Source organism: Tachysurus fulvidraco, chromosome 3 (genome assembly GCF_022655615.1).
Source record: "Tachysurus fulvidraco isolate hzauxx_2018 chromosome 3, HZAU_PFXX_2.0, whole genome shotgun sequence".
Lineage (NCBI taxonomy): Eukaryota > Metazoa > Chordata > Actinopteri > Siluriformes > Bagridae > Tachysurus > Tachysurus fulvidraco.
This window is the reverse complement of record NC_062520.1, coordinates 22,239,680-22,265,894: the sequence shown is the minus strand read 5'-3', so window position 1 is coordinate 22,265,894 and position 26,215 is coordinate 22,239,680. Positions and strand designations below refer to the sequence as shown.

Below are 26,215 nucleotides of genomic sequence, written 5' to 3'. Positions count from 1 at the left end.
ACAAAACTTTTGAAACTTTTTCATTGTAACTTTGAACAACATTTTAAACTCATGGTATCTTAAGTATGTAACCTAGTGAACCAGTATTAATGTATCCAATGAGAGAGATTTAAGCACTTATGTACATCGCTCTCGAAAAGGGCATCTGCCAAATGCTGTAAATGTAGTGTACAGTGAATGTAGTGTACAGTGTAGCAGTGTAACCCCAGAACATTTTCTTCCACATGTTGTGTTTTTCAGTCAGCTGAGTAATAACATATTGCATTGTAAATGCTTAATGAAGCAAAACAAGATCCTATAGCTAGGAGCTATCTTTGTAGTTCTTATCAAGGAACAGATACTATCTTGTAGCTGTGCTCCTTAGTTCTGTTAACATACACTGCAATGCTTTGTGGTTGGTTCATCAGTCATACTCTAATCTTCTTCCAAGCCCATAATGGTAGTGTGTGTGTGTGTGTGTGTGTGTGTGTGTGTGTGTGTGTGTGTGTGTGTATGTGTGTATGTGTGTATGTGTGTGTGTGTGTGTGTGTGTGTATGTGTGTATGTGTGTATGTGTATGTGTATGTGTATGTGTGTGTGTGTGTGTGTGTGTGTGTGTGTGTGTGTGTGTGTGTGTGTGTGTGTGTGTATGTGTGTATGTGTGTATGTGTGTATGTGTGTGTGTGTGTGTGTGTGTGTGTGTGTGTGTGTGTGTGTGTGTGTGTATCTCAACCCCACACACTCTGTGTAGTATTTCTGGCTTGGCCATGTCTATATCATGTTTATTGGATGTTGTCCAGGCTTCACTCTGCTTGTCCTGAGTGTCCCTGATGAAAGCACACAGTCGGATGCCTTCCTGGTCCCCACCCAGCAAATCTGCCACAGGTCCCGAAGAACATGCTACTGTCTAAGAGAGCCTGTTTTCTAATGAACTCATCAAGGACACTTCTAGCCCATATCACCCTCAAGTGCCCCGGGACATCTGCTGCTGTTTTTACATCCTGATTAATCCACCCAGTCATGCTACGCTCATATGCCACTGCTCTTTTACAGTAATATTTATAATATAGTAAACTTTAACTCTACTGATATTTACATAGGTGTATTAGCTGAAAGTGTTAATTAAAAATGAAGTACATAATAAAATAAAAGATGAACATAAATACACAGTTCAATTTAGCAAATGAGCATAAGAAGATGAAATATATAAAAAGAATATAAAATAAAAATAAATTAATAAAATAATAATAATAATGCTATGCATTAATACCAAAAGAGAAAATGTCTTATATAATCTGCAACTAGAGAAATATAATAGATATACTCACTGCTCCTGAATCAATAGCTTGAAAATGGGAAGCACCTGAAATTTTTTAATGTGTGATCCATTGCTACAGACACTTTGTTGGGAACAGTGATTATTAACTGGTGTTAACCTTAGTAGCTAAGCTAATAAATAATTTACAATTAGACATGTAAGAAAAAAGAATAACGTCTTAACCTAAAACACTGATCTCCTCTCTTCAGTGTTTGACTCATTGTTAGCTCTGATTGATCCATCAGCTTCCCTAATCCACTTCATTCTTCCCCAAATTTACCAACACGCCCAAATGCGCATTTATTATCCACATCCATTCGCTTGCCTTTCTCTGCTGAAAGCAAATGCTGCTGTACCTCTGGATTCCAGCAAGAAGGATTAATAAATAAATATGCTGCAAGTGGCTGAGGGCATGCATTCTGCACTGAAATAATCACTCTCATACAATCTGTTGTGATTTATAGTCCTTTGTGTTCGAGCGAGAGAGAGAGACAGAGAGAGAGAGAGAGAGAAGACTACTGGCATTTTAGAATCCGTATACTTTTCCCTGCTTAAGCATTGAAGTTTATGGTGAATTAAAAGGAAAAGGCCAAATATTTGTATGCCTTATGGAATTTTCCCTGCTCAATAGTCACCGATTTTCACTGTTGATGCCACTGTTGAATGTATGTGTTCTGGCCACACCTAGCACAGAAGATCTAATTATTATCACCACATTATTATCACCAAAAAAGATGTTTTTACTGATGTTAAATATAGTTGACTGATGTTACGTAAACACAGTCCCCTACAAAGGTATTGGGACTACATACTCAGACTAGCTTGGCCAATCTAAAAGCTTCCACTTTGTTGTGTTTTGGCTTATTTTTTTCCTGCATGATAATGCATTTCTCTGTAAACTGGAAAACAGAATATTTCTGTAGATGTCTAAATACATTCTGCTGCTATAATCATCAGTTACATCATCAAGGAAGATAGGTGTAACTCCGTCATGAAGCAGCCATGCACGTCCAAGCCATGGCACAAACTCCAGTGTGCTCGGCCCATGGATTGTTGGTTTTGTTCCCCCCACAAATAACAAATAAACTGCTGGTTGTTAGTACACCAGTTTTTTTTTTTTCTTTTTCAGGGCATTCCAAGTTGTTGCTTGTGTAATAGCTCTGATTGATTTGCCCTTTTTTCTCAGCTTCAAACAGGCTTTCTTTTTTCCCATAGACTGCTCTCTGGTCTTTATATTGGTTTATCCATAAAGACTGCCTTTAAAAAACAAAGCCAGTGTTCACAGGGGAAACCCAGGGCTAAAACCAAGAGTTGACATTCAGAGCTATTTATTGTATAAACAATTAATCTGACAGAGCACATCTTAGCCAAAAGAAGCATCTGTCAGTCATATGTCTCAATATGTTTGATATCAGGATGGGTTGCTATGTTCTAAGGTATTTTACACAGCTAATTTTAAATATCAGCAAATGAAAGACAATGTTAATTTTTTGATCTCAAATCCAAAATGATGGATACGTCAATAAGATATTGATAGATATTAATCTATATAAACTATTATAAAATAACCTTCATTTACTGTGATAGAGAACGAAGGAATCATAGGAGTACAGTCAAGAGCATGAGAGATGTGGAAAGGGGGCATGGCTTCCACTGGATATTTGTTGATTATTCCATATTAGTATGTTTGATTGGTTCCTATTTATTTAAAAGGAAATGTCTGTCCTTATTTCAGCTATAACGCATATAGGCTTAAATTGCAGATTTATAAGGATGGCAGTTTTGGCAGTATAATATAATATGGGTAAACATTCCAGGATATTATGCCAGTGTAATATTGTGTAAAGATGATTACACCATAACTTACAACCCCAATGCCTTTAGCATTGTCTTCAACATGAATGTCAGGGCACTTTTATTGCAGTGTAATAGCTCTTAACTGACATTTTTTGACATTTAGAATGACAGACTTGTCCAATTGTTTAATCTTACAGTTACATTTAAAAAGTGTGTATGTTTGTGTGTGTCATAGTGTACCAGCTACAGCAGGAGGCACCCAGACCAAAGAGAATAACATGTCCACAGGAGGTCAGTAAAGTTGCATGCCATTATACACTTTGCTACAAGTGGTTATCATAAATCATTTCTGTGTGAAATCCTACCTGAGCTTATAATCCGTAAATAACTTGTGTTCCCCATTAAATACTTCATACTTATGCCCTTACTGTATATACGATCTAGATTCACTCAATAACTGTAATGATATAGTGGATGTTACTGGATAGAATTAATATTAGTGGTTACTGTGCACCCGGCCTGTCATTTGAAGCCTTTACTGTGTATAAACTGGATTTGTAGAGACTTGCCTGTGCAAGATGAGATTTAGGAAAGTGGACTGGGTGATATAAACCTGTTTGTCTTCACCAGTTCAGTTTTTCTCTTTCTGTGTCTGCTTTTTTTTTTTAGATCAAGAGCAGGCCCAAGCACTATGGTCGAGAGTGAGTGTATCATTTTATTATTTTCACTTTTCCAGTCTGACATGCAGAGCGCTGATGAGACATGTCAGCTATAAGTGGAATCCAATGTCTTGCAAAAGTCTGGATGTGGGTGTTAATATGAGAGTGAGAGAGTGAGAGAGAGAACACTTTTTTTTTTTTTTTTTACTTTTTACAATACTTTATTTGCACAAGTCACATAAAAATCATAATGACTCAATAAATAGTAGGTGTGGACATTCGTGTGCAACTTCAGGGTTAAAATGAAAATAAAAGAGTTCACAGAGATAATGCCATGTAAAATCCTCCACTGGAGGTCAGCCGCTTTTTTGTTTAACAGTGTTTTGTACAGTTCCCTCCACTATGGTTTAATATCATAATTAAACCAAGTACACTTCTCCACTGGGTGTCTACCCTTCCACTCAGTTTTTTCTTATTTAAAACCTAAACACAGGCTCTGTAGAGCAGCTTCCCTGACACTGTCCCAAAGTCCATCTCCCCCTCACCCTGGCACTCCAAGAGGGGACCTTCACACTCATTAAGGTCGGAAGTGATGTTCAGCTGGGGAAAGGGTCCCTCTTCTACAGGACCTGTCTCTGTATACTGATGGTCCATCAGCTGATCATGCTCCTGTGATGTTAGGGAGGACCTCCAGCGGTGTAAGAGTTGATTGACAACATGCAGGTACCGCAGTCCCATACGCGCTTCCAGGTCCGCTACCTTTGGCCGGTCAATGTTCACGAGCTCCCGGAGTGTCACAATACCTGCGGAAATAAGAGTCGTGGACAGTGTAGGGATGGTCACACTGGAGATGCCCATGTGCCCACCATAAACCAGAGGCTCCTCCTGCAGCCAGTATAATGGTCCACTGTCTTTGTTCTGCTTTGTAAAAAGTTCCAGATTTTAAACAGTCCATGATAAAACAACAGTAATCCAGAAATATCCAGCGTTTTGGTGTCCATTAAAAACAAAGTCCTATCCAGCCTCAGACCACCAACTGTGCATAGTAATCCACTGGCCTCTGCTTTCCAAATCTTTAGGTCCAGTGAAGAGTCTTTGGATGAACTAAAGGCGGAAAGCTGCGGTTCTGCTGGGTAGCTAGACCAACCCCTGCCCTCCTTCCTCCTTGGGCAGGTGGAGAACGCTCTGAGGAATCTAGTGTAGACCATCCCAGAATAAATACACAAGCAGGTTTGGTGGCAGATCCATGTATGCCAGCTTGTGCCAGGGGGATGGCACCGCAAGGTTGTTTATGACTAGTGAACGCCCTCTGAAGGACATCCTTGGGACCAGCCGTGTCCACCTGCTCAGTCTGCCCTTTACGTTCTCTACAGTGATATCCAAATTTTTATTTAAAAACTCATTATTTCCAAGGTAGACACCCAAGCACTTAAAACCACCTCTTTTCCACAATAAACCTCCCAAACATGTAGTTTGCCCACCTCCCCACTACCCAACTAAAATAGCTTCACTTTTTGCCCAGTTGACCTTGGCAGAGGATAAAATTTAAAAATCATTTAAAATATCAGTTAAAACATTCACATCTTTCTGAGAGGCAATCATTACTACCAGGTCATCCGCATACGCTGAAAGACATAGTGAAGCATTGCTGTGTGGAATATTAAAACCAGAAAGATTTGATCTCCGTCTATTTAAAAGCGTTTCAATTGCTAGTGAATACAGCATGCCTGACAGAGAACAGCCTTGTCGTATGCTTCTGTACATTTTAAAAGGGGCACATAAACCACTGTTAACCTTCAGTACACTCTCAATTTCACAACACTTTAATCATGGCTATAAAACAGCCCAACTGCAGCTCAAAGGGATTCTACCTCTCCTCACATCGTTCCTTAAGGTGTCCAGTACTTTCTGGCCTATAACTGCCCAGAAAGTCTTGTAAAACTCAACAGAGAGACCGTCTATTTCATTCTTCATGCCCTGGCCTGGAGAGCCTTGTGAAGCTTTTCCAACGTCAGCTCTTTGTCTACCTCCAAGGCCGGTTCCTCTGAGAGCTTTGGCAGGATCAGTAGGAAGTTCTCCTCCACCATCTGTGCCCCTGACCGCTTACTGCTGTATACTGTATCTTTGAGCAGAAGCTTACTGTCTGCTGAATTTTAGTGGGCTCCATTGAGAGATCCCTTGATTCTGTTTGCAAAGCATGTACAAATCTTTTCTGTCCATTCTTTTGCTCTAAACTGAAAAAGAACTTGGAAGGATCATCCTTCTTAGTCACTCTTTTAAAGCGTGAGCAGACCAGCACTCCCTGCTCATTTTTTGCTTTTTTACTTTTGAGGGCTTCAAACACTGGAGTTCCACTATTTCTATCTCCAGAGCTTTCAGAGATCTAACAATGTCTCTTGTGATGTTAAGAGTGTACTGTTGACACCAAACTTTTATTTGTGTTTTAGTCACATCCCACCACTGCTGTAATGAGCTAAAAGCTGCTTCTTAAAAAATTCCATAAATAAGTAAAAGACTCTCTAAAATTAGTGTCTTCTAAAAGCGCAGTGTTAAAATGCCAGTAGGCACTCTTAGGCTTTACAAGCTTTTTAATTATAGTACAATGTACCATACTGTGATCAGAGATACCTACTGGAACAATACAACACTTGGTAAAAAAAACACCAGCTGATGCTTAAAACCATAAAAACAATCTAATCTTGCCATGGAGAGTGTGTTGTCTATGGCGTGTACTGTGTACTGGCCCAGGTATACCGTCTCTTTGTCTTATAAAAAGTTATCTATATATCACTTAACTTGCGGGCCTCTATCATCTCCTTATGGGTAGCCACATGACTGGTTCCGATATAAAATTGCATATAAAGTTGCATTCAGCAATCACATTAAGTTTATCTAAAAAAACCATCCTCTCCACTGCATTGGTGGGAGCCTACATACAGATAAAAAATAAAACTTCATTCTCATAAAAAGTTTTCATATTTTAAAGCCTCCTATTTAAAATCTTTACAACTGAATAAGAATAGTAATAAAATTGCGAGCAAACAGCAAGGTGACACCAACACTTTTGTGTTGTGTTATGATTTAAAATGACCAACCCATCCCATCGCTGTGGGTTTCCTGTAGCATGGCAACATCAATATGCTTTTGCTTTAAATGTTCATATAACTTAATTCTCTTACTGTACTCTCTTGCATATTCAAGCTCGTAATGTGAATCCCACTTATTATAAAATAAACAGAAGGTAAAACGCTCTCCAACATAAACCACACTAGACATTCTATGAGTCATCATTGAGGTTTTCTGGATTCACCTTACTTAACAGTTTCTTCAACCTTAAGAATAACCCCAAATTTAATAAAAGCTCTGCAGTCCTGTGCCTGCCTCTAAGCAGGGCTTATCTGGGTCCGGTTCAACCAAGAAAGGCTTTTCCTGGGCTGGATTAGCCAAGCAAGGCTTTTCTCGGTCCAGTTCAGCCATGCAGCGCTTTCCCAGTGTTTTTGTAACTCCAGTGGGCTGCTGGGCTGCAGGCTGGGCTTGGGGCTCACTAATTTTGCTCTGGTGGAGTAGCAGTTCCGGACCCTCAACAGCCAGCCGACTGTGGCCGCAGGGGAAACCACCCCAGCAGGCCCAGCTGCTTCTTGCACCGATTGCTCAGAAACACCAGGGTCACTCTACAGTACCTCTCAGGGCAGGCCCAAACAAGATGCCCCATTTTACCACAGTGAAGGCATTTCATGTCTGTATCTAAAGATAATCAAACCCATAAATGTTGAATTTAAAAACATCTTCTGTACCTGTAAGTGGGGGACTGGCTCAGTTTGAATCGTTCAAAAAAATCAAAATCACACTGTTCATACGGGAGGCAGAGACAATGTTCTCGTCCCCCACCACGTTACCGACTGCTAAAACACATTCCTCGCTGCACACACACCCAAGTCAAACTTTCACACTCTTTTGTGCTCAGAGCCGCCATGCTCCTCCACCATGCTGCTCACACGCACACACACACACACACATAAGCATGCGCCTACACTCACAGAGACAGACAGACAGACAGAAAGAAGGACAGACAGACAGTGAGAGAGAGATAGCGAGAGAGAAAGACAGACAGACAGACAGAGTGAGAGAGAGAGAAAGACAGACAGAGAGAGAGTTAGAGAGAGACAGACAGACAAAAACAGAGAGATCATGGGCTAATGAAGATAGTATGATTTTAGTATTTATTAGATATAATAATATATATTTTTTGACCATGCATTATTTTGGCACATAATTGGTTTATTGAATATGTTGTATTCAATATTGAATAATTCATTTTTTTGGTAATATTTTTCTTATAAATGCTAAGAATCAGGTGACTACAAAGAGCCTGAGAAAGAAAGTGAAAGTTCAATGTGTACTAACGATAGAATGACACAAGGGCCAGTTCAAACTAAAAATGTCTAATCGCACTAAATAGTTTGCGTCTCAACCACAAATAGTTTCAGTACACACCAGTTCTGTGAGGTGGATGACTCTCATGCATGTAAAACCACAACCCAAAGCAAATCCACGCGCTTCATGCCATGTCTGCTTCATTTTCACTATCACATCAACCTCAATCAGATCACAAACTTTCAGTTTCTGCTGTGTATGTTGTGAGTTTCAATGAACCAATGTGACCCTTGTGTAAGCTTTTGTTGCAGAACACAGTAAAGTTACTCATTACATAACAGGTGAAACCTGAATAAACACAAATGTATGCTGTGTATTCTGTTCTAGCGTTTTATTGTTTTTCTATAGTGCCATTTTATTCAGCACTTCAAGCTATATTTGAGCCGTGCGTAAGCATCAGATACATCTGTTGTTTCGAAAATTTGGACTACTTGTCAATGTTCACACAGGAGGTGGGAATAGCACAAGGAGTGGGATTTGTCGGAATATGACTGAGGAATGATGGTGTTAGTATTCGGACTGTCTGAATTTATTAATGAAACACGTGTGTAGTGAGTGTGTGTATAAGGAAGTGTGATCGAGTTTGTGGGGGTTCTTGGTGCAGGTTCCATGGGCTGATCTCTAGAGAGCAGGCAGATGAGCTTCTGGGTGGATCTGAGGGGGCTTACCTCATCAGAGAGAGCCAGCGGCAGCCTGGAACATTTACACTTGCATTGAGGTTTGTGCTCCCACATACACACCCTTAAACAGATGTACACAAAGATATTTTCAATAAGATGTGTGTCTGTAAGCATACTATATACACCCATATACACAATATATTCCTAAATAGTTCATAGAAGCATTTACACAAGAAATTTACTACATCCAATAATTTTGTGAAAATATGACCATATTATGCGTGTGTTGCTGTGTGTTTAAATTGTGTGTGTGTGTGTGTACACATAAAGAAGACTAATGTACTAATGTAATCCTGTGTTTGTTTAACAACAATTTGTGGTGCTCAATATTTATATATTTGGCCTTAATTAACAAATATGAATAACAAAGTAATTGGTAACGAAGTAATTAGTTACATAAACTAAGGCAAAAAAAGTCATTCTATTAATACATAAGAAACCTTACATTTCTGCTTTTTCTGATCTTTTATTGTCTAGCGGTCATTTTGTGCTTTTAGTTGTCTGTGTACTTGTGCACATTGTGCTTATTAACACACACAAAAAAATCAGTGTTTCGGATACCTTTGTAAGTCCGATGAATAATTTTAGTTCAGTTTGGATCATACAAATGATGAGACCAATTATCTTTAGACTTGAACAGAAAAGTAAAAGTATACATTCATAGTCATAAAAGATCTTATAAGCGTATTTTTCATGATTATCATAGTCATAGAAAGTATGTTTTAAAAAATATCATTGGGGAAAAAAAAAATTTCAGACACCATAAATTAACTTCAGTACTTTATTGTAAAGTTGTTGCCAGTTACAGCTTTGAGATGTCTACAGTATGAAGTCATTAGGTCTTCAATTCCAAGGTTAGTCTCTTATACTAGCAGTTATAAAATCCTCCATAAATTTTCAATGGGATGCAAGATTGGCAAAGCCATGCAAGAATTTCCAGAGTTATTTTAGCTGCATGCTTCTGTCTATGGCTGAATCCCAGCCATGCTGATATTCAGTGTACCACACTTATCTTGTGTAATATTTCTTAAATATAATATCCAAAGTAAAATTAAATAAAATGTATTAAGAGCTTATACAAATTTTTGTTTATTTTTTTTGTTTTGTTTATTTTTTGCTTTATTTAATTATTTTTTGTGTTTATGTATTTTCTTATTTATTTTATTTACTTTTAAAATATTTTCCCCCCTTATGCTTATAAATACTTTCTTTCTTTATTTGTTTGTTTGTTTGTTTGTTTGTTTGTAAGTACTAGGTCAAATGATGCTCTGTGTGTCAATTTGAAGTGGGATATATGCACTGGAAATATATTTTAAAAAGTTTATATTTTTCTATAAAAGTTTAAATAAAGTTTCTGATTCTGATTTTTTTTCTCCTCCGGGTATATGACGATGTAATGTGAATTAAAAACCTTTTTCACAGTGAAACAAAGAATGTTTTACCAAAGATGTTCTTATGGAGTTTTATCCCATCTTACTGTAGATTAGTGGTACTGTACAAAGTAGTTCTGTTTCATTGCAGTTCTTGAGCACGCTATACAAAATGTGTCTTTTATGTGACTACTGTACACTGTATGTTGACACAGTAACTGCACTTAGACTTCCATCTTAGCTGTTTTCCGCTGTTTTTTTTTTTCTTGTATCAATACAGAAAAACAAATGGACTGTATAGGAGGTTTTTTAATCTTAACAAATTCATACACCCCTTTTCTTCCTCTCTGTCTCTTAGGTTTGGAGGCCAGACTTTAAACTACAGGCTCTTTCACGATGGCAAGCACTTTGTGGGAGAGAAGCATTTCGAGTCAGTGCATGACCTGGTCACTGATGGCCTCATAACTCTCTACATCGAGACCAAAGCAGCCGAGTACATTGCCAAGATGACCACTAACCCCATCTACCAGCATGTGGGCTATACGGCATTACTGAGAGACAAGATGAGCCAGCGCCTGAGCCGAGCTCGATCGGAGTCCAAGAAAGTCACCTTTCAACAGAATGACAAGGTGAGAAGCTTCACTGCATGCACAGACAGTTCCAAAATTATTGGCACCCTTAGGGGAAAAAAATGAGTGAAAAGGTTATGAAAAGAATGTGATTAATTAGCTTAAATAGAATACAGTTCAATTCTACATTTCTACTCCATTACTAGTGTAGTTCTGACTTCTTCTGCTGTGACGATTGTAATTCTACAGTAGAACAAACCTTTATGCTGAAAGGGGGTGAATAATTATGTTTTTGATGGAGTGAACCAGATGGCAGGATATTTTTGTTCCTTATGAGCAGCTCTGATGGAAGATAATGGTTGCAAATCTGCCACTGTCTCAATCATCTCTCTAACTGCAGTCAGACAGACCTGTAGCCAGTTGAGTGTGAACAAACTTCAAACTGTCAGTCTTGCACAGTTTTCTCTATGAATATTTAAACAGATACTTTACATATGATATGGAAGTGAAAGCTCTTACTTTAGTGCCAATTGTTTACACACATTTAGTCCCGACATTACAATCACAGAAATTACTGTATAAAATAAACAGTACAAAACTGCTTTCATTCTAAAAGAAACTATTATTGTTATTTCCAATAATTGTGTTGATACTCCTAAAATCTGTTTGCATATATTGGAAATGTTGTTTAAAAGTAAAATATTTTAAAATGTATATATTTTATGCAACTACAATAATAGTAACAACAACAACAACAACAATTATTATTGTTATTATCATTGTTAATTCTAAATAGCTTGTGTGTGTGTGTGTGTGTGTGTGTGTGTGTGTGTGTGTGTGTGTGTGTGTGTGTATGCTAGAATTTAATGTGGCACACATACAAAATAAAATTAAATAAATAAATAAAGTGTCTCTGGCCAGATGAGACCCAAATTGTTTTTTTTTTTTTCCAGGCGCTTAAACAGCATATTTAGTATAAATAAATAAATTAATTAATTAAAGATGACCGCATGCAAGGAAAAGCTTGCAAGCTTGTATGGATTTTGGCATTGATGTGTAATATATGTGATAGCCTACAAATAATTATTTCCCAAATTACATCTGAAAGCTGATTTCAACAAATTCTAGGGTGTGTTTGCTAATAACAGTGTTACACTTTGATTTGTTGACTGTATACTTCTAGTGACCACTAGAGGGCAAGAAAAGGCACCCTGACTTCTTAGCATCAATACGCAGTGTTTGTAGATACGTAAGAACTTGATCCTACTTTTTCCCAATCAGATCAATATCTCTTCAAATCGCACAGTTTCTCATAATATATAGATGTATTTTATGGAATAATATTTAAATATTACACTCATTATATAAAGGTGTGTAATAACACTTTGTAATTTATTGGAGCCATAGAGTTTGTCTTGTTCTACTGTAAATTGTAAATGTACTGAACACATGTTCATTAAAATTGTCATTAGTTTCCTTACTTAATCCAAATTCGTGACCTTTTAAGGTTTGTATTAAACCCATTCAGTTCAAATGACCAGTCAAATACTACTAATAACTTTAAGTATACTTCACCGTGTCATGAAGCGGTGAAACAGAAACAAAGGCATGTTTTTTTGGTTTTATTAAAACAAAATAACAGACAAGCAATGATGTTCAGTAAACATGAAGCAGGCTGTGAATAAAACATTAGCAACCCTACTGTATCAATGACCAAATAGTAGGTAATGCAGTTTGTATGCCCAGTATGTACTGTATGTACAGTATCTACAGTACTGGAGGTCTTATGATAGGCTTGCTGCCTGTAGAACTATTAATCTAAACCTTTTGCTTTATAGTGCTGGATGTGGAGATGTTATTGCATTATGTGGAGATGCTAATAAACTCTTTATTAGAGCATTGGGTGGGATTCAGGCCATTTTGGGTTGTCTGCTATTTTGTTACTCAGATTTAAATGTTGCATGATTTATTACTCATTTTTACTTTGATGTTTTATTGAGAGAGAGAGAGAGAGAGAGAGAGAGAGAGAGAGAGAGAGAGAGAGAGAGAGAACAAACGAACTAGGCTGCATTTGAACAGCTCTTCTGAGAGGACTGCACTAACTCAGGCTTTCACATGCTTCCTATACATGATTGGCTACTTCAGAATAAAGTACACTTTCTCCCTGGAGGAGCTCATCACCAGTAAACAAAACAGACATAAACAAAACTAATCCACATCTTGTTTCAAAAGTAGGACAAAAATGAACTACAGTTTCTGAAGGGTCAGTTACAAGTACTTGGAGGCACATGCGCGCTTCCTGGCCATTTTATCAGGAACACTTGTACTGTACACCAGATGTGCATGCGGTTATTCAACCAGCCAATCACATGGAAGCAATGCAGTGCATGCAGTAATGCAGAAATCAAGAGTTGCAGTTACTGTTGACATCAAATATCAATTATATATACACTCACCGGCCACTTTATTAGGTACACCTATCCAACTGCTCGTTAACGCAAATTTCTAATCAACCAATCACATGGCAGCAACTCAATGCATGTAGACATGGTCAAGACGATCTGCTGCAGTTCAAAGCGAGCGTCAGAATGGGGAAGAAAGGTGATTTAAGTGACTTTGAACATGGCATGGTTGTTGGTGCCAGACGAGCTGGTCTGAGTATTTCAGAAACTGCTAATCTACTGGGATTTTCACGCACAACCATCTCTAGGGTTTACAGAGAATGGTCCGGAAAAGAGAAAATATCCAGTGAGCGGCAGTTCTGTGGGTGCAAATGCCTTGTTGATGCCAGAGGTCAGAGGAGAATGGCCAGACTGGTTTGAGCTGATAGAAAGGCAACAGTAACTCAAATCTCCAAGGGACTCTCATCAGCACTGTTTTTGCATCATTCATATTAAACTCTAGAGACTGTTGTGGGTGAAAATAGTCAAAAACACTGACATTCACATACATGAGGTGAAAATTAACTGAAGCTCTTGTTATTTTATATGTTGCACTGCTGCCACATGATCAGCTGATTGGATGGGTCCATGAAGGTGTAGCTGTACAGGTTACCCTTAAGGTTATGCAAAAACAAGTAAATGTTCACGTTGAGGTTATCTAATGGTGTTGCATTTAAAACGTGATCTTATTTGAAATATTAAAAAAGAGCTTTGTTGCATCCTCTGGCTATGAGAAATGAGAAATTCCAATGAAATTCTTCCCTTTTGAATTGCAGCAAGGCCATGATTAATCTGTGAGTTTGCTGTTTACCCAACACTTTAATCTCCTCACACAGAACATGCACAGCTCAAGAGCATTTCCTTAAGCCTGATGAATAAAACATTTCTCCTCTTGCTCGGATTCTTTGAGTAAAGAGGCAAAAAGAGAAGAAATGGAATCCAAACGCGAGTGCTATGATTGTAGAACATGGGAACTTGAGAACATGGAGTTAGAGACAGTGTACCTACTGTAGTATACAACATGGTATCAGTGGTTATCTCCAGGGTGTCCAAAAGTTCTTATACTGTACATCTGGGAAAACACTTTTTTTTAGCAATACATGATTGTCATTTCTTTGTAAACATACATGGAGTCATCTCCTTCAACTTTGATTCTACAAGCTTCTTGATGCAGGGAATGATTTCAATATGCTTCTCTTTTGTCAAAGGCCTATCACAATATATATATTGTATATTGTATTGTGTATATAATATATATATATAATATAAACTAAGTATGTGTTCATTAACATATGAACATATTGTATGCTCGACATTTCTTTGTTGTTTTTATTGGGCTTTTGTAAAGTGCTTTGAGATGTTCTTTTAAAGGTGCTATTATTATTATTATTATTTATTATTATTATTATTATTAATAATAATAATAATATTATTTTAGGACATAAGACATGAAGTAAATATCATGCTGTCTTTTAAAACGTAGGCAGGAATTAGAACTGGTCTGCATTTTAATTGGGGGAGATTTTTTTGGGGCAAAATTGGGGCAATTTTGAGGAACCCCAGTAACATCATTGACCCATAATTACTCAAAATCTGTCTGTCTGTGTCATTACCAAACATATATGTGAAAGGTACTGCACACTTAACATAAGGCCTTAGCAGTTGCAGCTTAAAATATAGTTTACAAGTTATAATTCCATATATAATTAGATTTTTTTGTAACTGGTCAGAATGTAAATTAGGATATATTTGAAATTTATATTATAAACACACGTGGTATTTATAGAAGAAGGAATATGAATTTAGAATTCAAGATATTACGATCTTATTGTTTGTAAGTCGCATATAATTACTTCTACCTATAAAATAGCACGTTTTAAATAAATGCATATTTGTATAACATGTCGAGCAGTTGCCGTAGTAACTGGATCTAACAGTGTGGCGGTGATTCATGAAACAATGCACCAGAGTAATGCAACAGAGCACTTCACTTTATGATCTAAAAATGAGTAATCTTACTGAATAGAAGTCAGTGAAGAGATGGTGCTGCAATGATCCAAAACTCTGAGGTGATGACTAGTCACGATCAGTACCTAAAGTGTGTGTATTTTATGCAAGAGGCTGTATTAAATAACTGCTATTAACATTATACAGTTATTTAAATAACTGGTTCCCAACAAGCAGGCCATGGACTGGTGAGTCATTTGGTACCAAATCGCACAGAAATAATAAGGTATTTATTTTATTCTTGTTTTTTTTTTCCAAACTGATTCTGTTTTAATAACATCTATCTGTTTCTCTTGATGTTTTTGGAGAGCTACTTTGCAAAGGAGAAAAGGCCCAATGATGCGACAGAATGCTTGAGCAGAATGGGAGAGCCTACGACTGCCCGGAATAAGAAAGCTACATTTAAAAGAAACTGTCAGGATTCCTTAAAATATGGGTTTCGTCTTACTTGAAATAGGCTGAGACAATGAAGCCTTCAAAACATGGAGCATGTGCTTTGGCACATGGAGACCTACAGTAGCATCCTGCATTAAAAGACAAGCATTTTGAACTAGAAGGACAGAAGCAATTATTGAAGGCCACTACATCAACAAATGTGAATATTTTGTAATAATTATGTATATTAGGACCGCTGGTTTAAATGGCACCTAGATGACTAAACTTGGATAAAATAACTTGGACAGTAATAATGTTTTATATACGTTATATACTTTGTTATAATTAACCAGCTTGCTAGCCAACATCATCCAACATCAGCAATGTTGATTACACTAAAAGATCTAAGTAGCTGGTTTGCTAATTCAGCATTAGCATTTATTTTTTACTATCTTCATCATACCAGCTATCACTGACTAACACATAAACACTCGCACAGTCCTACACACTGAAAGAAAGTACAGCGTTTATCTTTCTGAGATTACAGTATATAATAAATGCTATCTTTGGCCTCTGACTAGCTCTACCTGCCCAGTCACCTGTTTGGCTTTCACAGAACATCACATGCTTGTCCACATCCCCTTGTTATGGCCCAAGTAATGTCTGGAAAATTTCAACTAATTTCAAACAAGATGTGGTGAATTAATTGAAGCCCTCTACATTTCTGGGTGACTGATTAATTACTTGCAGTGGTAGATTTCACAGAACTCACAAGAAGGTCTGGTTAAATAGTAGATCAGCCTTAAATGACTGATTTATGGTCCAAGGAGATGAAAAACTACGAAAAGCCCACATGTGGATATTTTTAATTTCTTGATTTAACGTAGTATATGTAGTAACCAGTGAAATTAATCTTACACTTATATATTATTATTTACAGTAATAGCTTGTATAATAGGTGTATGGTCGCGCTAAGCATTTTACTATTTGTACAGTCCCTTACATATAAAAAGACACTGATTACATGACTTTCAGGCAACAGCTTTAGAGATTATAAAGGCATACTGGGTTTCTGAGATACACTGATACTATACTGTAACACTGCTGAGCCTGTTATGTGTATCTCTGGCGCATACATAGAAACACTTGTGTATTTTTATTTTATCCCACAATGCCCTGGTTTTCTTCATGTACTCAGCTGCTGTGTTTTGTCCCTGTATCGTGACTAGAGAGAATGGAGAAATCACTGAAAAGGGACCAGTCCCCTTTGTCCTTCACTGTCATACCACTTCTTTTCTCAGCGTTCATCAAGCGACAATAAGCCACGTGCCCAAGGACAGCAAGTGCAAGTCTTGTCTTTTTTCTGCTTTAAAGCCAATTTATACTGAACGTATCTCACAAGCACTTTTTAGTCATCTCACTAAACAGATATTTAGACCTGGAGGCACAGTGGCACAGTGATGCCTCACAGCTCCAGGGTTCAAACCTAATTCTGGCCATTGGACTCATATATAATGAGAAGAGTGCTGAACCTGTGCGAACACCACAGACAAAAGTAGTAACCAAAAAGAAGTTGTGTTATATCCTGTGAAAGCCCTACAACTTGTATAAGACTCAAACAAATCCAATACTTCCCCTTGAAGGTAGCCATGATGTACAACAGGAGAAAATGTGACCCACATTCTAGATATTCCACCATCCTACAGTAGGGAACCAAAAAAAATGTCAAAACAAAAAAAGTTTGTTCATTGTCATCATGTTTTTAGATGAATTCTGATGCAACTTTAGCTGGCCCAGCTTCCACTGTCCCCTGCATATTTCAACAACACAGACTGTAGGTGTAGATTATTATTAATACTTCGATTAGTTTTTCAATCTATAATCGAACTTTGTGATCTCTACTTCTACATAAAACCATACAAATATTTTCCCAAAATATATAAAATATGTTTATTCTATCCTAACCTATGCTTTCTGCCTGTAGAGTGTGAGGTAAATAAGAAGCCAGAATTTTAACATGGTAAATGTCATGCTTTAAGGTTTTGGGGTTTTTTTTTTGCCATAGCGAAACAGATATAAGCCGAAACAGATCCTGTGTGTGAACCAACTGTCAAATTCTTTGCAAGTCACACACACCCTTGTTGACACTGTAGAGAAGTCATTTTGTCTCCAGCACTTGATGTTTTTGGGTTGTCTGTATTTCTGTCTGTCTGTGTGTTTGTATGTCTGAGATTGTTTGTTTGAAGTGTCAAAAAAATTATGAATGTATTTGTAGTAAATACAGTAAATGGGGTTATCGGTGTAACCGGCAGATGAACCAATTCATTTTTGGAACGGATCCAAACAGTATCATGGTCAATTGTCTAAAATTTTCCTTTAATTGCTTCCTCCATGTTAATGTTCAGAAACTCAAGGCCCATTTTTATTGCTAGATAGGATTGTTGCCATCAGCCTGGTGACATGTTGGTCCAACAAGACTCAGACATTGGTCTGACAGTTCAAGAGCATGTGTTTGAATGTTTTTAGGGTTTACATGGAATTAGTATAATAATCAGCAGATGAACTGATTAGATTTTAGAATTGATCCAAATGGGATAAAAGTTACAACAAGGTCAAATGCCTAAAATAGTTTTTCTTTAGATTCCTTTCAGTTTGTCATACAAGGATGTTAGACATTTTTCACTAGCAAAATATCTCACGAATGAGTGGTTGAATGCAGAATGGATTTATATGGAAATCATTCTAACCTGCAAATGAACTGATTAGATTTTGGAATGGACCCACATTGGGTTAAGCTCACATCCATGTCAAATGTCCTTGAGGTCAAACGTTTTTCCTCAGTAGCTTCTTTCATGTTTAAAATCAATTTTATGGTGATCTCTGGCAATCATGTTAAGAACAAGAACATCTAAACATCCTTGAATGGTGACTGTTAATCCAAAACACAGGTATTAACCAGATGAAATATAAATTTATAGGGATAAGCTAGAGTATGGTATATGTAGCATAAAATGTCCACAGTTCCTGCATATGAGTTGAACTTATCTCTGTTTGCTGCAGCACTGATTTCCTGATTCAGAGCTTTACTGTGCACTGTGTACAGTAGGTGGTGCCACCTGTTGTGCCCCCCAGGCTGTAGCTCTCAGGCCAGACCAGAAAGGTCAGCAGTACTGAACTCTACAGCCAGCCTTGTCCCAAACAGTGCTACGCTAGTAATGTGCTTATCTTTTCTATTTGTTTATACCCGTATAGAAGAATGCCCACTTTAACATTTCTGACATTTCTGTTTATCTTTGTTAAGAATCACTGTGCTAAGATCTGCAACCGTATCCTAAAGCTGCTTTTGAAGCTTCACTTGAAAGTAAAAAAATGTGCATGTTCTATTGTTTTATGTTTGCAACAGATTACTGTTAATATTAAAGCCATTATTGCCACTATATATTGTGGTAACATTGTGCTGTGTGTATAAAAGGGTACAATGAAAACCACAGCAACAACCATCTTAAAATGCACATCTGCTCATGTCATCTCTGCTTTCTTGAGAAATTGTGAATGAGCAATAATGTTACATGTTTGCATATTTTTAGATTTAATATAAATTTGATTTATTCTGGTAAGGTAACTGCTTTATGTTGTGCGAGATATCGCCTGTAGCTTCTGCCTCAATTTCACAAATATTGCAGCTGACATGATTTTAGTGAATGACTGAATGGAGTCTGGCGTCTTGTTTGTGGCTCTGTGGGATTCTGTGTTTGAGGCTTACATTCTGCTGCTGGCCATGGAAATGGTTTCCTGAAGTATTATAGTCACATTCAGTCTAGATTCAGAACAAGGCTAGAACTAGAAGATTACATTGTGAGGAGAAGTGTACTGTGATTATATCTGTTATCTGATCTAGTCTTGAGCAGATCGTCTGGATGGCTGGGTATGTGCGAGTAGAGCATGATAAGCAACAGTGGCTTATTGAGAAAGAAAGAAAGAAAGAAAGAGCTCAGCACTATGACTTTCTAGAACTGAGATAATCTTCATTGATTATCAAGAAAATGGCTGTTGTTGGATTAAAAGTGTGGCTTTTGGTTTTCCGTGCTCTGAAAGACCGGAATGGCCAGTGTATTAAGCAAACAGAGATGAAACACAAAGACAGAAGCACAGTGCTCAACACAGACTGGATTCAATTGATCCTGCAATTGAAAGCTACTGGTCCATGCTAAGCTCTTCTGCCTCCCCCTCTCTTCTTCTCTATCCTTCCTAAAGTACTCTCTCCCCTCCCTCTGTCCATGCCCTTCTTTGGCAGTGCTGGATGACTCCTATTGTGTTAGGCACACTTTGGCCCCTCAGACAGACCTCCTCCCTCTTTCTGTCTCAATCCTTGCCATGGAGTTCATTCAGCTCAGTTTGTCCTCGAAGCCAGAGCAGGCATATCCTCCATACTCCTTACTACCAACTTGTCTATCTCCACATCTTCTTCCTCAGAGGAGATGCAGGCTCAGTGGGAGCCAACAGGGAGTGACCTGGCTCCTGTTAGAGCTAGAAATCAGGAACGGAAGCGCCAGGAATTGCTGGCTCTAGTACTTGGGCTAAGGCTAGGGGTTAAAAACACACTGCTCTGGAAGCCAATAAAACTCTTGGCTTGTCCACAGATCTCTAACTCACCACTGGGCAGATGCAGCGCTCTGAAAGACGGGTCCGAGAAGCAGTGTAACTACGACAAGTTGCATAATTTTAAGGTAAGCACTAAGGAAATACACAGTTGTAACTTTAATATTAATGCTGCATGGCTTTATACCGTAGATACTGCAAATGAGTTAGCTATACCTGTGGTCAGTGAATTATGATGTCCTCTACTACACCTAATTGATGAACTAATGAACAGCAGTAATGATGAGAATTGATTTCCAGTAGAATAGGAAGAAGGGATATTCTGCTGAAAAGTCTGTAATTTGCTGTCATTTTAAATTTGCTGTACTTACAAATGTTGTTACATTTTAGCAACACTTACTATTTGTAAACAAACTTATTTCATGCTAGCAAATAGGATATCATGTGCTATTCTTGACACTCCCTTATATAGTACAGTACATTTGTTTAAACATAGTCATCATAATGATGCTAAATGTATTATAATTGTGCTGTAATAATACATAATTAGTATATACTGTATATAAATCTTGGTTTTTGGCTTTTTTAAGTTGACATCAGATTCTCAGAATATGGTTTCAGTTCCTTGAATCAATGTCACATGTAACAGAAATAATAACTTTGCACCCAAATGTTAACATTTTCTAAGCAGATGGAATATGCAAAAGTTGATGCTTTCCTTTCAAATCTGAATTGGTAGCAGCAGCAGCAGCAGCAGGGAGCTTTGCATGTTCTCATGGGATTATTACTCAGTGTTCTCTGGATGTTCTACCAATTATAATAATCACATCAGTAGGTAATCTGGCCATATTAAACGTCCCCATATCTGTTTGACTATAATTTAAAAAATTATATAATTATTATATAATTTGTAATATGGTGCCTCGTAGTGGACTGACATCCAATCCAGGGTGTATTCCTTCCTTGTCCAGCAGGATGAAATGCTGACTGAAGATGAATGAATGCATGGTTTTATATATATATATAATTTCAATTTGAATCAATAGTGATGTCCTGTTGTGCCCATTAAAAATACTAAAAACTTAACAACTTTTTTGTATATTTTTCTATAATAACGTGAATTTATGTGACAACAACTTCTGCGTTCTGCTGCATAGGTACACACATTCAGAGGCCCGCACTGGTGTGAATACTGTGCCAACTTCATGTGGGGTCTCATTGCTCAGGGTGTACGCTGCTCAGGTAACACACAGTCATCCTCATACAGTACCACACAGTACCAAATGAAATGCTTTTAAAACCAGAACAGATGTGTTTGTCAAGTACAGATAAATCGTTTATATCAAAATGTTGTCAAGGGAATAGAATAAGAAGCTCTGAAGTCTTGTTCTGTTAATTGCTGCAGCTTGCCTGTACACCTCAGTCCACTGACTCAACCCTGAGCAGAAACAGTAGGCAAGTCTCATGCTAATCAAAGCTGTAAGCATGCCATTGCAATGCGGCTGTATCACATTCTTGACTGACACCTGGTTTGGACCAGTTCCGCTTATGGTTTACTTAGAACTATTTATAGTGGCATGCACACTGTGTGTCCAAGACAGGCGTGGGAGCAACACACCCATGTGTCGCACAGAAACAGAACTGTATCCATACACAATAAAAACTGTTGCAATCCACACACATATACAATGTCCACTGAGGGTTAATGCTTGGCCACACCTTAATATAAACCTAACATTCACCTTAGTAACCAATACGCTCTATAATTATTACAAAATATAGTTTTTCTTTTTGGGACCAGCAAAATCACAGCTGTCAGATTTTTCTCTTCATGTTTGTAAAGATCTTTACAAAGCTTGTCCAACTCAGCACAGTATGGGTGCACAGATATCTTACAGATTGATCTCACAAGATCACACTTACAAAAGCCTTGAAATAATGTCGTTAAATCTTATTATGTTCTAAACGTTGTAGTGGTTTATGTTAATACGGCACAATTTCAGTTTTTTAGACACAGTCTAGTCCCAAAATGTTCTACTCTCAAGGGCGAGAATTCTTGTCAACAGACTTGGAAATGGACAAATTAGAAATGAGAGAAAGCTTTGTTTTTTCTTTCCTCTGCTCTACTTCATGGCCATGATGGATGGACACATGAGGAAGATAAACAGAAAGACAGACATGTGCCTATAGTGTTCTAGTCTTTCACACAGGATAGACAGTCAACACACCCATTTACAGGTGTAGATTCACACAGGATCCCACTCAGTCAATTTACATGTGTATGAATATTATTATTATTATTATTATTATTATTATTATTATTATTAATAATAATAATAATAATAATAATAATAATAATAATAATAATATTGATCAAAATACATGCCAGCACATGGATCTGGACACCATTCACACAGTCACTTCGTAAGAAAAGGCTATACAAACACAAACCCTATGTTAAGTGGAGACAGCTTGTCTGCATACACTGTTTTGACATTTTCATTCTCTTTTGACCTTTGACCCTTTGTAGACTGTGGACTGAACGTGCATAAGCAATGCTCAAAACTGGTGCCCAGCGACTGTCAGCCAGACCTGCGGCGCATCAAGAAGGTTTTTAGCTGTGACCTCACCACGCTGGTTAAAGCTCACAATACATCACGGCCTATGGTCGTAGACATGTGCATCAGAGAAATAGAGCAAAGAGGTACTTATGTCCTTTAAAGAACAAGCTTGGCTCACCCTGCAAGATGCTAAGCTATTGAGACATACCTTTTGTTTTTCTTTCGCTTGGATATACTATAATACCATACTGAATATACAGTAATAAGTATATTGCATCATTTGCGTCATGGTTTGTGTTACGTCGTTTGTGTTTGTCTGGGAGAACACAATGGCATGACTTTATACAAAATGAATTTAACATAATCATGTGGTAGTGTGGTTTTCCTAGAAATTAATTTCCTTACAAATTACACCTTGTGTTATCTTAATTTAAATTGAAATTACAGTGAGGATGTTTTTTTCCTTGTTAAGGACTGAAGTCAGAAGGGCTCTACAGAGTGTCTGGTTTTACAGAACATATAGAAGATGTGAGGCTGTCCTTTGACAGAGGTAGGTGAGCAAACAGTCATAAAAGCCTGGCCTTAACCTTTGCACTGGTAACTAATTTGGTATCAGCAGTATTTTGTGGGCTGTTTTAGCAAAGCTCTTTCAGTGAAATACACAGCTGACAATGATTTTCTTCCACAGATGGTGAAAAGGCAGATATCAGTGCAAATGCATATCCAGACATCAACACCATCACAGGAGCTTTGAAACTCTATCTGAGGGATCTGCCCATCCCTGTCATCACATATGACGTCTATACCAAATTCATACAGGCAGCCAGTAAGAGCTCTTAAGACAACGTCAAAAAGATTAAACAACTGACCCTACTGTTTGTTCAGTGTGAACAAATTCAATACAACACAGCCATAATTTCAATAAAGGCTTAAATAGATTTCTACGTAATAATAAACATTTCAATAAAAACTCAACCAGTTTCTGCAAAGGCTGTGTATGGAGAGTTTAAATAAAAATGTAATTAGTAACAGTGAACATCATCTCAGGATGTTTTTCCTTGCCACCATCACCGCTGGCTTGCTCATTAGGAATAGATGTTAAAGATGTGTACTATTTTAAATGAATATTTTTTCATCAATTTGAAACTTATTTATTTTTATTCTTTTTCTATATTTCTGCAAAGCTGCTTTGAGACAATGTGAATCATTAACAGCGTTCTACAAATATGTTCAATTGGATTGATTTGAAAAAAATGAAATGTGCGTAGGTTTACATAATATGATTTTGTACAGAAATAAACGACCCTGACACCAGGCTAGAAGCAATCCATGATGGCCTGCTGCAGCTTCCTCCTGCTCACTACGAGACTCTTCGCTACCTGATGACTCATTTAAAGAGGTGAGAACCATTTCATATACCTCAGGTTTTAAATCTCCCAAATTTTCTGGGTGCTAACACTAACTAACATTGGTAAAATTTAGGAAGTCTGATATAAAATGAGTCAGGTCACTGTTGTCTTTCAGTGTGAGATGTTTTTATCTCAGCTTTACACAGGACTTAATTGGTTGAATATAATACCTTAGAGGCTTATTTAGAGGCTTGTGAACAAGTATTTGGGGCATCTCAAAGACAGAAATGGGTTTGATATCAGCATTTGGGTTGAAAAAAAGTTTGTTTTTGTAAGGAAATTCTTTCCATTAATATGATGGGTATAAACAGAGATACGTAAAAAGCACTGAGCCATAAACATTACTGTGGAGTGTAGCATGGCATAGAAATGTACAGAAACCCCAAAACAGGAGGAAATCCTATTTTTTGTCATCTGGTACAAAGATTTAAAGACTTCTGTTTTATTGTTGTATGATGTGAACCCATGTGATGATAATATTTGTCTGAAATTCCTCATGCTCTAATTCTCACTGGTGCTCCAGACCCACTTCATAAATACTATCAACTGTGTATCTAATATCCATTTAACGTCTACAGATTAAAAAGTTGACAAAATGATTGTAGCACTGTACATTCTGTCTGGCTGTCAGTAAAATGGACATGGCCTGCATCCATGCCTGTCTTTGCAAGGGAAGTGTGGCCTCCTTCTCTCAAAGCTATTTTTTCCATTGAATCTTTTCTTGCACAATAATCATAATCATGAATCATATGTAATTTCACTGTATTGCAGCACATTGTGTCACTTAGAAACATGTCTAAATAAGCACCAAATACTCCCTCTTCAAAAATGTGTGATGACTATTAGAAAATTGAAATGATAAAGATTATTCTTTGTTTGCTTTTTCATTAGGGTCACGATGTATGAAAAAGACAATCTTATGAATGCAGAGAACCTTGGGATCGTCTTTGGTCCAACTTTGATGCAGCCACCAGACCAGAACACACTCGCCACGCTCAACGACATGAGGCACCAGAAACTGATCATTCAGCTGTTGATTGAGCATGAAGATATCCTCTTTTAAAGCCATGAACTGTAAAGAATTTCCTAAAGAATATGTTTGGTTATAAAAAAAAAAATTATGATAAACTGTTTTAAAGTGTACATTTCATGTAACATATTCTAAATCACCAATAGTAGATTATAAGATCAGGAAAAATGGGAACTACTGTAGGTCCGATCTTGATCCTGTTTCAATGCCCTTAAAACTTTTTATTTAGTTTGATCTGGTGTGGAACAAATCATGAGATGAATAATGATGATAAAATATCAATTCTGATTCTATATAAGGTGTTTGTATGGTACAGAAAAACTGACTGACTTCAATGGTTAGTATGTTGCACTGATAATGGTTTAATATTTCACATTGGTTTAATTTTTCGCGTTAATGGGTTAAAAATCGTGTTCCGTCTTTGTGGTGTGTGTATATGTACACGTTTGTAATGTGTTTTACAATACAAGACCCAACAGGAAGCACTTTTTTCTTTTCTTTTACAAAGATTGTAAATATTTTGATCTGTATTTTTTCTGAATTTGGTGTTGACCATTTTAAATGTCATCTCCATTCCTTTTTCCTTTTCTTAAGGAAAGGGTACGGATGCCGTTCAGTGAGGTTGTTGTGCTTGTATATATATTATCATGGCTTATTACTGTAAATTATGATACTGACGAGGAACATTTTGACCATCTCAAACTGTGATGTAGACATGTGAGCCAGTGCACACGGATGAAAGCAGTGGATGGTGCCATACCTCATAATCAGGCCATTTATGAAAGAAATAATCATCTCTATCTGATGCTTTTGTCTCTGTATGATGAATTTACTCATTTGATATGAGAACTTTCTAAAAATGTGTTTTATTAAAAAAATATTTTCTGTGCAGGATGAAATTATGACTGTAATTTATCAAATTTATTAAATTACTTAAATCTGATTTACCGATTTTAAGCATGTTTTCTTTCCCTCGCTCTCTTAAAA

At 37.2% G+C, this 26,215-nt stretch overlaps 1 protein-coding gene across 1 annotated transcript in view; it reads left to right on the top strand.

Annotated features, from left to right (window-relative positions):
* The window catches only part of chn2 (chimerin 2), a 42,917-nt gene extending 16,741 nt beyond the window's left edge, over positions 1-26,176 (top strand). Inside the window, exons 3-13 of the mRNA XM_027149490.2 lie at positions 3,330-3,385; positions 3,764-3,795; positions 8,792-8,905; positions 10,596-10,866; positions 20,270-20,356; positions 21,386-21,470; positions 22,759-22,932; positions 23,262-23,339; positions 23,478-23,615; positions 24,083-24,188; positions 25,090-26,176. Coding sequence (XP_027005291.1) covers positions 3,330-3,385; positions 3,764-3,795; positions 8,792-8,905; positions 10,596-10,866; positions 20,270-20,356; positions 21,386-21,470; positions 22,759-22,932; positions 23,262-23,339; positions 23,478-23,615; positions 24,083-24,188; positions 25,090-25,261 — 1,313 coding nt within the window. The 3' untranslated portion in view covers positions 25,262-26,176. The remainder of the gene's footprint in view (positions 1-3,329; positions 3,386-3,763; positions 3,796-8,791; positions 8,906-10,595; positions 10,867-20,269; positions 20,357-21,385; positions 21,471-22,758; positions 22,933-23,261; positions 23,340-23,477; positions 23,616-24,082; positions 24,189-25,089) is intronic.
* Positions 26,177-26,215: the final 39 nt, after the last annotated feature.